This window comes from Dromiciops gliroides, chromosome 6 (assembly GCF_019393635.1).
Source record: "Dromiciops gliroides isolate mDroGli1 chromosome 6, mDroGli1.pri, whole genome shotgun sequence".
Classification (NCBI taxonomy): domain Eukaryota; kingdom Metazoa; phylum Chordata; class Mammalia; order Microbiotheria; family Microbiotheriidae; genus Dromiciops; species Dromiciops gliroides.
In genome coordinates, this window is record NC_057866.1 from 115258495 (window position 1) to 115277067 (window position 18573).

General features: G+C 39.6%; 1 protein-coding gene across 5 annotated transcripts in view; it reads left to right on the top strand.

Annotated features, from left to right (window-relative positions):
* Positions 1-18573, top strand: part of LIMCH1 (LIM and calponin homology domains 1) — a 376071-nt gene that overhangs the window by 136385 nt on the left and 221113 nt on the right. For all 5 annotated transcript variants that reach the window (XM_043970433.1, XM_043970436.1, XM_043970435.1 and 2 more), the window contains exon 2: positions 10176-10246. In XM_043970433.1, the coding sequence (XP_043826368.1) occupies positions 10176-10246 (71 nt within the window). The remainder of the gene's footprint in view (positions 1-10175; positions 10247-18573) is intronic.

Below are 18573 nucleotides of genomic sequence, written 5' to 3' on the forward strand. Positions count from 1 at the left end.
GTTTGACAGGTAAGAATTATTTGAGAATAAAGAGTCAGATCCTGTATTTTAAAGCCAAACACAAAGGGATACTCCAGATCTAAAGATACCATTTGACTTTCTTCTGTTAGAATGGATAAATTGAAAATTCCTCCAAACTTAGTCTGCTATCATTCTGGTGAACTCATCTACCTTTGATGTCCAGCTGGCATTCAACTCTCACCTCTGGCTCCAAGAAGCTGTAGCATGCACATCAGCCACATCTTGATAAAACAAATTTGGCCGATTAAATCATGTTGAGGGTAACTGATGGTTCACCCATCTGTAAGTTAGGAAGATGTCTACCCCAAGTATGTGAAGATGTCTCTGGAGAGAATGGGTAGATGGGAACAATTTGTTCCAATGGCCATGAAACTGGCCAAGCAGGCACTGTGGAGCACTTAGACATCAAAGACACCAAGGTCATCCATTGCGTCCTGGGCCATCATTAGTTTTCCTGACTTTTATCTTGCCAGTGGACTCTTGGAGACAGAGTGAAATTGACTACTTTGCGCAACTGACTCACTTAAGTCGAATTCACACAAGAATGTATGACATAATTTCATGATATCATTGATTCTCGTTGGTCCTCTTCTAAATAAAGGATGAACAACAGTGCTTAATAAGTACTTCATTAATTGAATTTATAACCATCCTAAAGGAAGGACAAAGAACACTATCAGTCTGTATAAACCATGAAGGAGTGTTTTTGTTTTGCTTTTTAATTTTCTCATTTGGACCCTTTAGAGTAAAAATACTGGAGTTTATTTTTTTCTTTCTTGAGAAAAAAAAATTGAAGCTTTTATACTGTAAAATATTGACTTAATTAGTATTCCCAAAATATAAAAGATCTTTAACAAAGACTGACTTTATGGCAGGAAATATTTTAGTTTCAAGAAAACTAGTTCTTGGCTTTACATTGGGATCAGGCATCTGCAGCCAGTGGAGGTTGAGTCTTTGTCCTCCAAGATCTTTACGATTTCCATCATAGATACCCATCTGTTCCCAATCATTCCTTGCCTTTGAGTCTCAGCCAAAATCCCACTTCCTGCAAAAAGCCTTTCCCTGTTCCCCCTAGTGCAAGTGACTGTGTTGGATTATCTCCAGTTTATCTTGTATGTGTTTTGTTTGTATGCAGTTGCTTGCCTGCTGTGTCCTCCATAACATTGGTAGCTCCTTGACTGCAAAGACTCTTTTTGCTTTCTTTGTATCCCCAGTATTTAGCACAGTGTCTGGTAGGATAGGCTTTAATAAATGCATAATTTATAAAGTGCCTACTATGTACGAGATGCGATGGCTAATGGAAGGGTTGGACTCCGTTGATTCTCACCCGGTTTAAAATGAATGATCTTTTGTTAGATAAGAACACAGTATTGATCTTTCAATCAGAACTAAGTGTGAGCAAGGGCATAATACCTCAGAATTAGAGTTAGATTTCTTGGGGTTAACCAAGAATCTTCTTCAAATACTTGCTATGTGCAGAGTATTCTATTATATGTGGAATTACAAATGAAATAAAATCCAGGCATACATAGCTTTAAAGAAACCTAATAGCAAAAAGCCCAGATTTGTTTAACTGTTGTCAAATGAAAGATCCTCATTAGCTTTACCAAGAAATACATCCGGTATTCAAAATGCATTTCATCTTACTAGAAATAATTTTGGTATGCAACCTTTGGGGGAAAACACTGATTGCATACAAATCAAGCTGCAATTCTGTTATTCAACCTTAAGGGCCAGGGGGAGCTAATGTGAAGTTTGAGCATGGAAAGACAAGCCACACATCTGTGGGATCATGCATCTGTAAAATGTAGAGGCACAGATGAAATCAGAGTTGAGGATGAAAGAGAAGCAGGTTGGAGAGAAGGGAGATCAGACTGTCAGGAGGAAGTGGGGATCTCCTGAATGTGATCTTTGGGCTTTTAAGCTAAGGCAAGAAGAACCACCCTCTTCTCTGAGACGTCCCTGAGGAGTTGCTGTTGCTCATGAGGCTGGTTTGCCTCTTCCCTTACCTTCCCTAATGAGGAACAGTTATTTTTGTGCCAACAGCAGTCACTGAGAGAAGAAAAAGACACTAGAGAGAATGGAAGGTGAGAATAGAGATGGGGCTGATCGCTCACCAGAAAATCCATCATCAGTAAACCTGTAAATAAGCATTTATTTAGTGCCTCCCATGTGCTAAACAGCTGGGGATATAAAAGACAGTCCCTGCCCTCAAGGAGCTCCCAGACAGAAACAAACTGCAAAGTTCACGTACAAATAAGTTATAAACAGGACAAATTGGAAGTAATCACCCGAGTGAAGGCTTTATAATTAAGAAGAGTTTAGAAAGTCTTCCTATAAAAGGAGTGGGGGGGGCAGGGGGGATGAGGGGAAAAGGGGAAAGAGTTGGGGGGAGGGGTAGTTGGCACTTGAAGGAAGCCAGTGAAGCCAGATGAGGAGGCATGGGGGGACAGTCCAGGAAAATGCCCAGAGCCTGGAGAAAGAGCGTCTTGTTCAAGGCACAGCAAGGATGCCACTGTCACTGGATCACAAGTATGTAAGGTCTAAGAAGACTGGAAAGTCAGAGGGAGAGAAGGAGGAATATGTAAAGGTGAAATGGACAGGTCTTGGTCACAGTTGAACATGAGGATGACATCTCCGTTTAAGCCTGGCGGATGGCAGAATGGTGGTGCCTTTGATGGTCATGGGGAAGGTTTTTTGGGGAAAGATAACAAGTTCAGTTTTAGACATATTGAGTTTAAGCTGTCCAAGGGACATAGATTGAAGAAGTCAATGTTGGTGAGGCTGTTGGAAGACAGGTGTATATACATGCACCAGCAGATCTGTGAATTGGCTCATCATTTTTGGAAAACAATTTGGAATTATAGAAGAAAAGTTACTGGGCTGTTGTATCCTTTGAACTGGCATATGCCCAATGGGCATATACTTTAAGGAGGTTAGTGACAGAAAGGTACCTAGATATGTAAAAATAATCATAGCAGTACATTTGTAGTGTACTTTTCCTACTCAGGAACCTTTTTTTTTTTTTAAAGTGTCACTAGTAGATGGGGGTAGAGGGTTTTAATTTTGTTTTATCACATATGTCATCAGAGAGGCAGGCTGATGTAGTAGACTGGATTTGGTGTCAGGAGGATCTGGGTTTGAATCCTACCTCTCAGATACTCATTAGCTTTGTGGCACTGAGCAAGTACCTTAATCTTTCTTTCTTTTTTTCCTTCTTTTTCTTTTCCTTTCTTTTCTTTTTTCTTTTTTTCAGGGCAATAAGTGTTAAGTGACTTGCCCAGGGGCACACAGGTAGTAAGTGTCAAGTGTCTGAGGCTGGATTTGAACCCAGGTCCTCCTGAATCCAGGGCCAGTGCTTTATCCACTGTGCTACCTAGCTGCCCCCTTAATCTTTCTTAACCTCAGTTTCCTCATCCATAAAATGAGGGGGATGGACTTGACCTCAAAGTTCCCAGTAAGGAATTATGACTGCATGATCTGTGCAGAAAACAAAGGAACTCGTATTTTAGGGAATGAGTTTGTGGGAAGTGTGGCTTCTGGAAGCAACTGGAAATAGGGAACTCTAGGTCAAGAATGATGGCAAGGCTGAAGATGTGACTTTGGGAATAATTGGTATAGAGGTGATTGCTGAAGGTGTGGCTGTGGATTAACTTTCAGAATGAAATGTAGAGGAAGAAGAGAGGGCTAGTCTCTCTCGGACACATCTAACCTTTGATCCATATTCAAGGGCACTAGGAATGAAGTGACAGGGATAAAAACAATAGCCCGAAGGAGATCATGAGCTATCTTAGAGCAGTTTTAGCAAAGGAGGGAAGAATTGAGAGTGCAAGGGGATTGAGAAGACAGTGCCTGTGGGCCTGAGGTTCTTTTCTACAGAATGAGGCTGTGAAAAAGAGGGAAACAGGATGGTAAGTGAATGAGACAGAAACATCAATGAATCTTTCTTTGCTTTTTTAAAAATGGGAAATTTTTCAGTGTTTGAAGTCAGAAGGAAAGGAATGAATGAAAACGGAGAGTTTGAAAGAGTGATTGAGCAAGACAATGTATAGAAACAAGATCCCTGGGGTGGCCAGATCCCAGATGCAAAGATTAGCTTTAAAAGAGTATGGACGCCCCACATCCCAGACCAGATTGGTAGAAAGGGGTAAAGATAGTTGTTGATAGAATAAGTTGAGCAGGAGGGGGTGCTTGTTGGATCAGCTCATACCAGATGGTGTTGCTCATCAGCTGGGAACGAAGGTGGGGGATAAATAATTGAGGGAAATGCTGGGAGCTCGTGTAGACATGAGGAGGAAGAGTTCACAAGGCTCTTTGGGGATCAAGGAAGTTGGAGAGAGATAATGAATTACTTTGCCAATGATATATAAGAAATGGCAACACAACCTGACTTTCAAGAAATAAGAAAATTTGTACTTTTATGTGTATTACAATTTACATACAAAATTATGTGGAAGAGTGTCATTCTTGTAAAATTTATAGGGTACACCTAAAAAAAGACCGTTTCCAGTTGTAAAAATTATGAAATTTCAATTCGTGCTTTTTAATTTTAAACACTTATACCACTTATACATTTCGAGGAATCCATACTCCTCCAAGTATTTGTGTTCTCTTAACGATTTAGAGATAAAATATATGTCTGACAAATTTAGTCCAAATCTTTACATTTTTTAGCATTTGAAACACTCATTTCTGGTATAAGGTATGGGATCCACTCCTAAATCACTCTGTGATTCTCTGACTCCACACATATATATGTTATCATATAAACTGGCCATCTTAAAATAGTTGCCCATGTGGATAGGATGGTCCCATGTCCAGAACAACTTTTCTTCTCTCACATCTGCTCTTCATTGGGATTTCCCTGCCCTCCTCTCTTTTTCTACTAGACTTGCTGTTGTTTATCCACCACATAGCATCTCTACTTTTTACCCGGTACGAGGCCCCTCCTGGGCAAAGAGTTGGGGGATTAATTCACCTCAAGGAAAGTTATTACTCTCATAATCCCTTCTTACATACTCTCTGAAGCTGATATGCCAATCCTCTGCAATTGCTTTTGGAGACTGAGGTTTTTGGGAAGCTTTCAAAAAGTGGCCAGTAATTCCTTAGGTAAATAGGTGGTATGGTGGAGAGTGTTGGACTTGGAAACAGGATGAGTTCACATTCTGGCTCAGATACTGAGTAGCTCTGTTACCCTGGGTTAGTCAGAATCCGTTTTCTTATCTGGAAAATGGGGATAGAAACATCACTTACTTTGGGGGCAGCTAGGTGGCACAGTGGATAAAGCACTGGCCCTGGATTCAGGAGGACCTGAGTTCAAATCCAGCCTCAGACAGTTGATACTTACTATCTGTGTGACCCTGGGCAAATCACTTAACTCTCATTCCCCCCCCCCCCAAAAAAATGAACAAAAACATCACTTAACTCCCCTGGTTGTTGTGTGGATCAAATGAGAAAACATATAAAGTGCTTTGTAAACCCCAGAATGCTATACAAATGCCACCTATTATTAATATTAACAGCATCTAGGTAGTGCTGTGGATAGAGTGTGGAGCCTGAAGTCAGGTTCATCTTTCTGAGTTCAAATCTGGCCTCAGGCACTTACTAGCTTTGTGATCATGGACAAGTCATTTAACCCTGTTTGCCTCAGTTTCCTTATCTGTAAAATGAGCTGGAGAAGAAAATGGCAAACTACTTCAATATCTTTGCCAAAAAAGCCCAAATTATCTAATTAAGAGTTGGACATGACTAAAATGACTAAAAATCAAATTATCAATATTAATAATAGATAGGACTTTATTATTGGGTGCATTTTACCTTAAGGATGAGAAAACTTGTGGCTTAATTTTGAGGTGCTCAGAAATATAATAGGGGTTGGTGGTAGAGGGTGATAGAAAAGAAAGACCAAAGATTCATGTGAATCACAGCCCCTACTAAGGTAAGGATGCAATTAGATCTCCAGTAGGGCAGGACACATCTATGACTTAGCCAGCAATGGAACCCAGGAAAGAAGTGGAATTATCTTCAGGCCATGGCAAGAAGAAGAAGCTGATCAGTGACCCATTGAGAGGCTTCCATCAGGCTTTTATCACTCCTCCCAGTTGAGTGGGGACACCCCTGGGTTGTCTCACATAAGAAGCTTTTGTTAGAATATAAGCTCCTCAGTAGGAGAGATTGTTTCATTCTTTGTACCTAGCATAGGTACCTTGGTAGGTATTTGATAAATAGTTGATGAGTTGGAGGGCCAGGAAGGGGTTTCCTACCTCAGATATCACAGGCAGAGAGGTTCCCATTCTCAAAACTGCATGAGGAATAGAATTTTCTAGGCAGATTTGGGATATTTCAGAATAGGGGTGGACAGTGATACCATGGAGAGCTCATGGATTTTGAGGAGATAGAGCTTACTTTAAGAAAAGATAGTTGCCCGTCCTTTAGCCCCCTTCTCACTCCTCATTGTACCTCCAGACCCCCAGTCTTTGTCCTCCTTTGCTCTACTGTAATTTCAGCCTCAAGCCAACAACAGTGGGTTGAAGCTATAAGAGTTCTTACTCACAATGTCAGGGGCTTATAGGGAGAGGGAATCCTCAATCCAATTGAAGGAGAGTAGACTGGAAAAAAGGTGTTTTTGATGTCTTGATTGGGTATTCAGGTTCTGTGTTTCAGAAAGAATATGGTTAAATGGGATTTTGAGGATTGGGCTGGTAAAGGGAATCAGATTTGAAGTCAAAGGATCTGGGTTCAAATCCTGGCTATGCTTCTTGACCTTGAGTGAGTCTTAAGAATTCCAAACCTACAAAAACAACAACAACAAAAAAACCGGGGCAGCTAGGTGACGCAGTGGATAGAGCACCAGCCCTGGATTCAGGAGGACCTGAGTTCAAATCCGACCTCAGACACTTGGCACTTACTAGCTGTGTGACCCTGGGCAAGTCACTTAACCCTCATCGCCCCCCCCCCAAACAAAAACAAAATAAATAAATAAATAAATAAATAAATAAAAGAATTCCAAACCTTAGTTTCTTAATCTGTGATGTGACAGGTTTGGAGTAGATGACCTCTAACTGCCCTTCTAGTAGTATATCTATGATCCTAGGAATCCAACTTATATAATGTTTTTGTGGGGAAAAAAATTATAGACTGAGATTATTGGATCATAGTTCAGTCCCCTTAGTTAACAAATGAGAAAGTTGAGTGAAATATCTGGATTCTCAGGATCTGGGGTAAATGTTGACTGAGCCACATAGTAGCTAGCTTGCTGACTTTGGGTAAGTCACCTCTATGAACCTCATTTTCCAATAAAGAGGGCTGGACTTCATGACCTCTCTGCACAGTCCATCTGTAAAATTATAATTCCTATGAACTATGAAAACAATTTCCCCCACTTTTTATGATTCTCATAAGGACTAGCTTTCTGGGAAGGCAAGAGGAGGTGGACAGAAGGGGAAATTTAAGCACTGTAAAAATAAAATTATATAAACTATTAAAAAAACACACACAACAGTCTTCCACTCCCACCCCCTGGGTTTGGAGGGCCCAGAGAAATTGATTTACCCAAGATCATATAGTTAGTACCTCTCAGAGTTAGCATTTGAACCCAAACCTTCTTCAAATCCTTCACTCTTTCCAGTGATCTACACAGCCAAATAACTGTCCTGAACAACTAATTTACACATAACCTATTAATTAAACTTATCTTCATTGGGTGATTTCTTCTCACTTAATTTTTATTTTAAACCACTTTTTGTACCTGCAATTTATTATTTGTCAGAGAGAATATTGCTTTGTGTAGATTCTGGAAGATAAATTAGCTTCTTTCTTTCTTTCTTTCTTTCTTTCTTTCTTTCTTTCTTTCTTTCTTTCTTTCTTTCTTTCTTTCTTTCTTTCTTTCTTTCTTTCTTTCTTTCTTTCTTTCTTTCTTTCTTTCTTTCTTTCTTTCTTTCTTTCTTTCTTTCTTTCTTTCTTTCTTTCTTTCTTTCTTTCTTTCTTTCTTTCTTTCTTTCTTTCTTTCTTTCTTTCTTTCTTTCTTTCTTTCTTTCTTTCTTTCTTTCTTTCTTTCTTTCTTTCTTTCTTTCTTTCTTTCTTTCTTTCTTTCTTTCTTTCTTTCTTTCTTTCTTTCTTTCTTTCTTTCTTTCTTTCTTTCTTTCTTTCGCAATTGGGGCCAAGCAACTTGCCCAGGGTCACACAGCCAGTAAGTGTCAAGTGTCTGAGGCCGGACCTGAACTCAGGTACCCCTGACTCTAGGGCCGGTGCTCCATCCACTGTGCCACCCAGCTGCCCCAAATTAGCTTATTTCTAAACTAAAATTTGTATAACAATTATCCTTGGGGCTTGGGTAGCTAATTCTTGGCACTATTTTTCTTCTTTCCAGCTATGACATAATAGTGAAGGTAGCCAATTAATTAACATTTACAGTCATATTATACAATGTGTTATATTGTAAACACATAATAAAAGACATTGCCTAGAAGTTATGTAATGGACTCGGTGGCACTGTGGTTTTCCTTACTATAGTCACCTTAAAAAGGAAAAACAAAAGGCTCAAATGTTCATTTACTTCAATGAGTCAGTATCATGTCATTGAAAGGGACATAGCTTGGGGAAATCATTACCCGCAAATAAAACTGGTGGAGCTCTCCCTGAGAATACAGATAAACTTCCTAACAACTACTTGGCTAGAAGAGGGTGATGACAGATGGCCTTTTTCTCCAGGCACATGAAAGCCTTTCCCCTTTCCTGTAAAGGGCCACCTCTTACTTCAAAGGCTCCATAAATGATCCATGCACTTGAGATCATTCCTGACCAGTGCAGTTGGAGACAGTTACTGACCAGTAGCAAAAGTGTTTTAAATTGAGACATCAAATGTGTGGCACCACTTTTCACCCCTGTGGCTTTTTGTTTGGTTGGGTTTTTTTTTGTTTGTTATTAAAGACAAGAAATCAGCATCTGCTAGAAAGCTAAAGAGATTTTTGCTTGACATTCAACACAGGCCTTGCCCTCAAAGTACTGATAGTCTGGTAGGGAAGATAAGACAAATTTAAGACAGAACTATGATGCAGAAACATTAAGAGTTTGAACTGCTATAAATGGAAGATGAATGCAGCATACCACTGTGGTGATTTCTTTCCCTGCAAGGATCCCCTACCTGCATGGGCATTTATCTTGTTCATCAAGAGAAAGGCACACACAGAATGAACAGTTTGTTTGGAGGAACCTATAACTAGGTTTTCAGTTAATTCTTATTATATTCCATTCCAACCACTACCTTCTTTCTCGCTCTCGCTCTCGCTCTCGCTCTCGCTCTCTCTGTCCCCCTCTCCACCTGGTCTGGTGTTTATACAAATTGAAAAGCAATGTGGCATAGTAGATAGAGCACTTACCTTGGAAACAATAAAACTTGGGTTCAAATCCCAGCCAGGACACTTTACTGGTTGTGTGACTGAGCAAGTCACTTAATTTTTCCTCAAAATGAGGGTGGTGATAGTGTCTGCCTCTAGGGTTGTCGTGAAGATCAAAGAATATTAAAAAGTACTTTGAAAACTGTAAAACTCCATATAAATATTAACTCGTTATTTAGTAAGTGCTCAGTAAATGTTTAGGGATGAATGAGTTGAATATAATGAGGTTTGAATGAAACAGGCTATGTAGTAGGCTGAAATTAACCCAGTCTGCAAAAGCAGAATGCCACATGAGATAGGACTACTGAGAAACAGCACTTGGGTCTTTCTCACTGGAAATTTCCTAAGACTTTCTAACTTTCTAACTAACTGGAGTTAGAGGGACTTAAATCTTTCCTCTAATGCTTTATTACCTGTTTGAGAATGAACAAGTCACTTAATTCTTCTGAACCTCAGTTTCCTCATCTCAAAATGGTAGGGATTGGAGTAAACCCCTTTTCAGGTCCTTTGCATCTCTAGAGCTATGATTTTAAGGCTGTATATGTAGAAGATAGACAATAAGTAGCATAAAAACTGTCTAAATTTAGGTTTAATTGATTCAGGCAAGACCACATGACTGGGGGAGAAAACATAGGCATAACACATTTTTCCCATTCCTGGAATGTCACTAATAATTTCCTGGGCTATTGAATTACAGGAAAAATATTGAATTTCCTGATTACAGGGAAACATTAATACCTTTTTCTTTTTCTTTCGCAGCAAGTAACTGGCAGAAGTTTTGGTGACAGAGATTTTCGAACAGGACTAGAAAATGGCATCCTGCTCTGCGAGTAAGTAAGATTCATTTGAATTGTTGACATTAAAAGGGGGGAAAAAAAGGATCCCATTCATGTTGTCCATAACATTTTAAAGTTCCCATTTGCATTGATTTCATTGATGCTCTATGTGCTTTGTCAAGCAATAATTCTTGTGTCAGACTTGTTGTCTAGACTCAACTTTGTTGGTAGGCAGCTTTCTTCCTGTCAGTTAACACAAGAAGACCATGAGAAGTTAAGTGACTTACCTAAGGTCACAGAACTGATTGATGTCTGGGCTGGGATTTGAACCCAGGTCTTCCTGAATCTAAGGCCAAGGCTCTATCTTTCTTCCTTAGATAACACCAAATGAAAATCTACCTTCTTTGTCTCTTTCTCTTTCATCTCTTTTCCCTGTCCTCTCCTCCCTCATCTTTTCTCTCTATCTCATTTCCTCTCTACTCCTCCATCCTCCTTTCTTTCTCTTCTCCTCATTTCTCAAACACCTTTCTCCTTTGTTCCTTTGTCTTTTTTCCTTTTTCCTCTCCTCTCATTTTCCCTCTCCTCTCTGCTTTTTTTCTCTCCCCGTCAGTCTTTTCTCTTCTACTCTTTATCCTCTCCCATCTCTCTGCCTATTTTCCCCTTTTCTCTTCCCCATCCAGTTTTAGACCCCTTGATCAATGCAATGAATCATTTCTAGTGAATATGATTAAAATATGACAGTTTTCAACTCCTGATCAATGCAATGAATCATCTTTAATGAATATGATTAAAATATGAATACCAGCTTCAGAACTATTCTCTTTGTCTCCCTCTCTTTCACTGATCATATGTATCTTGGAATGCTGGAGTAAGGGTGTATTTGAAGTTTTTTTTCCTTAATAAAACAACAGAATCCTATTTTTAAACTAGTAATGAAATAAGCAGCAGCTGTAAAAACTGCAAGAGGAGGACATGAACTTCACCTGAAGTTTTCAAAGATTGCGTTTAATAGTTACCATGATTTGGAAGCTGATAATGGTTTTTTCCAAATCTTTTTTTCCCCTTTTAAGACACAAAACAAAAAAAGCCAAAATGAAATTCATTGTTCTGTCTTTGAAACAACATTAAATATCTACATCTTAACAAAATATGTTACACTTAACTCTATGCCACAACAATCTGAAACAGTAATAGCATTTCTCTGTGGTTTATTTCCTTCTTCATTGTTCCCAGCTGCAGGTTAGGTTCCTCACCATGTGCTTGTTATTTGCAAAACCTGCTTCTGTATATAGCCCTTTCCTCTTCAGAAGATTTACACACATGCAAGTCTTGCCTTCTGTTCATTTACAGTCTCAGGTCATCAAGTAAATAATGTGTTTTGGGGATGTTCAGATGCTCATGTAATTAGAAGGCATAAGTATATCTGTAACAGAATTGAGTTGGGTCCTATCATGTGTTATTTCCAACTCAAAAGCCTGATGGCAAAATCTTCATGTTTCTTCCTGAAATCTCTCTGCTCTACAACTTCACAGCATTTTTTTTTTTTTGGAAACCTCATCTCTTGGCTTCTTTGAGAGACAGGCAGCTTTCTTACATTGCATGCCAAATTAAGATACTTGGAAATCTTTCTCCTTCCCTAGAGTTGGACAATTATCAAATCCTGTTACTTTTTGAAACACATATTTGGAGTAACGTCTCTTAAATTCCACATTAATCCCAAAAGACATTAGATCTTTTGGACCTTTTTAGTATAAATTTATCCATCTTCTAATTGGGATACTCTTTCTCTTCCCTCATGTTAAGTTAGAGGAATAGGTAGAAGAAGAAGTACTTACAACTGGAAAGAATCTTAGTGATCTCCTAGTTCAAACCTCTCTTTAGCAGATGGAAGAAATTGAAGTCCAGAGGGTTTAAGTGATTGGCCCAGGGCCATGGGGAAAGTAGGCAGCAGAGTCAGGATGTGAACCTGTCTAATGACAGGAATTCTTATTAGCAATATCTTTCTTTTCTCTGTGTGAGGTGATCTTGAGCATTAAAATGTAATCATGGTCCCGTGGGCTGATGAGCCAGCTCAGATGAAATAGTGATGGCCTTAAGAAGAGACTCGAGGTGGTGTGAACAGAGCTACCCCACCTTGGACACTGAATGCTCAGGACCCCATGCCCAAGAGTCTGAGAGCAACTCTGGAGGATACAAATGACCTTGCTGAGGGTTGTAGCTTCTGCCTCTTTAGCATTAGAAAGCCAGAAAGTTTGAGCTCCCAAGTCAAATGGTTCACCATCAGAAATCAGTAAGCTAAGTTTTAGACATTGTCAGTCAATAAATCAGTCACTTATTAAGCACCTAGTATGTGCCAGGCACTTCATTAAGACAAGGTGAACTTTAGGTGTCCACATATCCAGGTGGAAATCTCTCAAGGGCAGCTGGGAATGGGAATGGGAAATTTGTGAGATAGTACTGGAATGCTTGAGAATCATGTGCATGAAGGTGACAGCTAAAGTAGCCATTGGGGATGCTATCACAAGTGGATTCTGATAGAACACCCAAAGCTTTGTGGCCCTTTGGGAACAATCACTACATTGCACTGTGCTTAGTTCTGTAAATGGCTTCTCTCCCCTTTCTAGGTCCCAACAGCATCGTGTCCTCTACAATTTTGTAGTGCCTATGCTGCACAGTGCTGTGGTTCGCCCACAGAATTTTGGATGAACCAACTAGCTGCTTTATGACATGCTGATTAATTTTAAAACAATGATAAATATTGTGGGGTATTGATATCTGACATAAATGGCTCTATTAAAGGGTCTAGGAGTTAGATGACAGTGATTCCTAACCTAGCAACATTTGCCTTCACAATACATTTTAAAAGGGCATGTTTCTTTTTAAATGGATGAGTAAGTTCCCCACACTTGTAATAACTCTCTCTTCTGATAAGAGCTTTTGAATTCTTCATTCCAGGACTAAAATCCTCATCTGGATTTAATTCGTTTCTTAATTCACTTGCTGCAGGGTTTTTTTTAGTCATCTCTTATTTCATTCAAGATTCACTGATTTGATTTCAGGGAGAAAATTCCTCTTTCTCAAATTCTGTAAATATAACAGTATTTCTCACATTTCAGTGTCTGACCTTTATTTCTCCCATTCTCATCATCCATACCTTTAAAGGCCCCAACATATCATTCATTCTTTTTCTCTTCTCTATCAGATACAAAATCAAAGAATATGAGTTGGGAGGGACTGTAGTCCAACCCAAACAGATTCCTTTTTTTCTCCCTTCTCACACAGATAAGCATTCGCTATTTGAAAAAGCAGCATAATTTGATAAAAAGGGATTTAGAGTCAGTTCAAATGGGTTGAATCCTTGCTCTATTACTTTTCAACTGCATATCCTCAAGTAAGTAATTTAACTTCTGGGCCTCAGTTTTATCATCTGCATAAGGGGTTGTCTTCTGGGCTTTATATTGACTTCTCAAACCTCATCTTAATGTTATTTATGTTTTATTATATTTTTATTTATTTTATTAAATATCTCCCAATGATATTTTAATCTCATTTGGGTGTTGGTGGCCTGTTGACACCTCTGCACTGCATGACTTCTAGGGCCTCTTTGAAACCTAAATATGATCTTATATTTGGCTCTTGCTGGCTCTCTTTTCTCTGTACCTCCTCACCACTTCACATACTTGGATCCTGACCATCTGTCTTCTACCCATTTGAAGTTCACTTTTTAGGTCACACTCTCAATCAGTAGGCATTTAATAAAAGCCAATTCTCAAGTGCCTCTTACATAACAAGCACATCTCTAGACAGTGGGGATATAAGAGAAAAATAATATAGTCCCTACCCTCAAAGGACTTACATTCTATTGGGGTTAACAATATGTACATAGACACATTATTATTAATGAGAAGAGGTCCTTGAAATCCTTTAGCCCTTCCTCTTTGGGTATTTGCTTTTCCTTGTGGCTGTGTGTTCCACCTTCTCTTTATGCTAGCAGACTCTGGGTCTAATTTTCATATGTGTGTATCCATGTTAGAGTTTAGGTAGATAAAAAAAAAGAATTTAGGTAGACCTTTGTTATAGGATCCTCAACCCACTCCCCCACTACTGATTCCCAGAGTGAAACAGGTTTCTCTAAGAGTTGGTGATTGCAGTACAAGCAAAGTCTTTGGGAGAACCTTTACAGTTCAATAGGCAGCTAGGTTATACAGTGGATAGTGTGGCAGGCCTAGAGTCAGGAAGACCTGGGTTCAAATCAGACCTCAGACCCTGGGCAAATTATTTAACCTTGCTTGCCTTATCTATAAAATGAGCTGGAGAAGGAAATGGCAAACCATTCCAGTATGTTTCCCCAGAAAACCTTGAATGGGTCAGACACAATCGTGGTTCGGACAAATAGCAAAGGTTTACAAAAGGATGATTTTAGAATTAGGAACAATAACCATTGAGGAATTCATATAAGAGGGAGTGTGGTATAGTAACTGGATGGAGGGCTAGACTTGTGTTTAAATCTCCCTTCAGACAATTATTAGCTGTGGGACTCAGGGGGGAACCCAACATTAATTTTTCTGGGCCTCAGTTTCCTCCCTTGTAAAACAAGGGAATTGGATTTGATGACCTCAAAGGGAGTATCTTCCTCTAAATCTATGATATGACCTCAACTGAGAATAAAATCAGCGGTGTTTAGGGACATTTAAGAACAGCTGCCTTCCTCATTTGAAATTGTTTGGTGCTTCTTTTTAACTTGGAAAGTAGGGATTTGGTTGGCATCTGATGATAAAGAATGCTTAAAACCCCCAGTTGACAAATATGTAAATTACATCTGAGAATCCTTTCTCTTTGTTCTGGGCTAATCTTGTTATTATTAGTGGAGCCAATCCTAATGGTGTTTGCAGCTGTGTTTAGAAGCCAATGCTCTGTGTGTTTGGTAAAACATTTCTGTGCTCCCAGAAAAAAAAAACACACACACAAAACAAAACCCACCCATGGTTCTGATCAAATAGAAGGACATTCACGGGCACTAGGCTAATGAATATTTCTCCTTCTACCATCCTAGTTTCTGAACTGGGCCTATCTTATTTGTTTGATTGAACTTAATTTCTCCTGCTTAACCACATTTCTGATATTGTCTCTGACAAGTGAATTCAGTAAGTTGGGCTTCTCCTTTGCCACAGGTTTTTCTTGATCTCTGTGGCTATTCTGCCTTTCTCTTGTGGTGTTTGACTAAAGGTCAATAATGCTCATGAGAGGTGGAAGACTATTTGCACTAGCAAAACTGTTTCTCTCTTTTTCCCTTAGGGGAGATGAAGGAGGGGAAAGAGAGGATGCTGTTTGTATTTATGAGGTGTTTGTTTGTTTGTTTGTTTTTGTTTATTTGGCTGAGGCAATGAGGGTTAAGTGACTTGCCCACGGTCACACAGCTAGTAAGTGTCAAATGTCTGAGGCTGGATTTGAACTCAGGTCCTCCTAAATCCAGGGCCAGTGCTTTATCCACTGCACCACCTAGCTTGCCCCCTTTATGTTTGTATTTGTGACACAATTGTCACTTCTATTACAGCAGTTTATCCTTTTCCTCTTTCCTTGCTTTATTTCCCCATCGTCCACTGAGAATCTAGCCCGGCATTCAAAGTCCTCTATAGCTTGGTCCCAACCTACCTTTCCAGCCTTGCCTGCCAATACGCAGAAGGGCCCTTAGCTTTCCTGCTTTCATCCTTTTGTTCACCCTGTGCTACTCTATACTTTCTTCCCTTCCTGCCCTGGCTCTTATCTCTCTCTTCTCTTAGTCTCTAGAAATAGCGATTTCTGTCTTCATTTATCATACAGGGCTCCTGTTGGATTAATACTGAACAAATATTTGTAGTTTTTGCTTTACTCTGCACTACCAAGCTACGTTTACAGATACACAAATTGAGGAATCTGCTGTGGGGTTGTACGTGCCTCCAGTCTCTGCTGCTGAGGAGGCCGGGGTTGTTAGGGTCTCAGGAATTCAGGAGCCACAGTGAGCTAAACCAATGAGTTGTCTCCATCCACTAAGTCTAGCACCAATAGCTCCTCCTTTCACTCTTCCCCCCTCGGCGGTGGAGGGGTACCAGGCTATCTAAGTATGGATAAACTAGCCCGGATTGCAACAGAGTAGGCTAAAACTCCCGAGTTAATGAATACCGGCATACTTTGGAGACTTGACAGGCTCGGTTCCAGACCACCACAATAAAGCCAGTAACATTAATTTTGTTGATTTCCCAGCGCGTGTAAAAGTTATGTTTACACTATAGTGAAGCACAAGTGTGTAAAAGTATTATGTCTAAAAAAACAGTGCACATACCTTAATTAAAAATGCCTTTTCACTAAAAAATGCTAGCTATCACCTGAGCCCTCAGGAAGTTATAACCTTTTTGCTGGTGGTGGGTGTTGCCTCAATGTTGTTGGCTGCTGATTGATGAGTGTGGTGATTGCTGTAGGTTGGGGTGGCTGTGGTGATTTCTTTAAAATAAGGTCATAATGAAGTTTTCCATGTTGACTTTTCCTTTCATTTGAACACTTAGAGGCCATTGCTGTGTCTCTGGGAATAGGAAGGCCCAAAAAGAAAAAAAGGGGGGGGGGGTGGCAGGTCTGTGGAGTTTGTGGCACTCCAAAAGAGTAACAATAGTAACAACAAAGATCACTGATCACAGATCATGGTAACATATAATAATGAAAGAGCTTGAAATATTGTGAGAATTACCAAAATGTCACACAGAGACAAGATGTGAGCACATGGCTGTTGGAAAAATGGTACGATAGACCTGACTCAACCTTTGTTGCCACAAACCTTCAATTTGTTTAAAAAAGAATGCAATATCAGTGAAGTACAGTAAAGCAGAGCATAATTAATCAAGGTATGCCTATGTTGGGATCAGCTGTGCTGCTGCACCTCCAGCCTGAACGTTCTGGGGGAGAGAGAAGGGAGAAGAAAATGAAAGACTCAAAATTAAAGCTACAGAATTTTACGAAGTCACTGAAATTAGGGGTTAAGTTTCTTGGTTCCATGTTTTTTTAAGTCAGGTTCTACAACTTGATTTCCTCTCCCCCCCCCCCCCCAGTTTTCATGACTCTTTGTATCTCCTGTCCTTTTCACACTTGGTTTAAAAAAAAAACACAACAGGGGCTGCTAGGTGGTGCAGTGGATAGAGCACCGGCCCTGGAGTCAGGAGTACCTGAGTTCAAATCCGGCCTCAGACACTTAACACTTACTAGCTGTGTGACCCTGGGCAAGTCACTTAACCCCAATTGCCTCACTTAAAAAAAACAAAAAGCAAAAAAACACAATAACCTAAAAAACCTACTATTACAGGTATTTGAGTATATGAATTATACTGACTTTCCAAGCCTTACAACTTAAGAACTTAGGGAATTCAGTATCAACTTTGAGCGAGCAAGCTTACATACATGCCCTGTAGGAGTCCAATAGTAGACTAGTAAGGTAAACACAGACGTAAAATCTTATTGCCTATATTAGATGGACAGCTTTATGAAGCCAGAGACTCCATAGAGGTGGGATAGTGGTAGAGAATAGCCTAGATTTGCTGCACTATAGAGTATGTGAAGGACATAGCAAGAGATAAAGCTAGAAACAGAGGATGGATACATGCAAATTGTTAGAGCTATGTTTCTGTGAGTTATTTGGATAGAGTACAGACTTGGCTTTGAATCTTGTTACTCCTTGGTGACATAAGTCAAGTCACCTCATTTCTCTGGTCCTCAGTTTAGTTAGAATGAGAGAGAGTAGGATTCGGTGGGCACTTCCAGTTTTGTAGTTTATGAAACTTCCCCACCTCTGCTACAAGGAGAAGAAATGTGTTTCATTATCTGTTCTCATTGGTTTTCCATTTACTCCGTTTGTCTTCTTAACATTTTTGTTTATGTCATTTTAACCATTGTGTATATTATTTTCTTGGTTCTGATTATTTCACTTTTGGTCATTAAAATCTCCCCATGTTTCTTGTACTTCCTCATATTTATCAACTTTTCCTGTCGTATAACATCTTTACTCCTCCTCTTCTTCTTCTTGGGTTAAGTGACTTGTCCAGGGTCACACAGCTAATGTCAAGTTTCTGAAGCTGGATTTGAACTTAGGTCTTTCTGAATCCAGGGCCAGTGCTTTATCCACTGTGCCACCTAGCTGCCCTCTATCATATAACATCTAATTACACTCCCATACCACAGTCTTTAAGTCCATCATCTATCTCTCTGGCAGGAGGTGGGAGGTGTGATTCATTGTCAGTCCTAGACACATGGTTTGTCATTGCATTAATCAGTTCTAAAGTCCTTTTAAGTTGTTTTTCTCTCTCATTTTATTATCATTGTATACATTGTTTTCTTAGTTCTGCTTACTTCACTCTGCATCA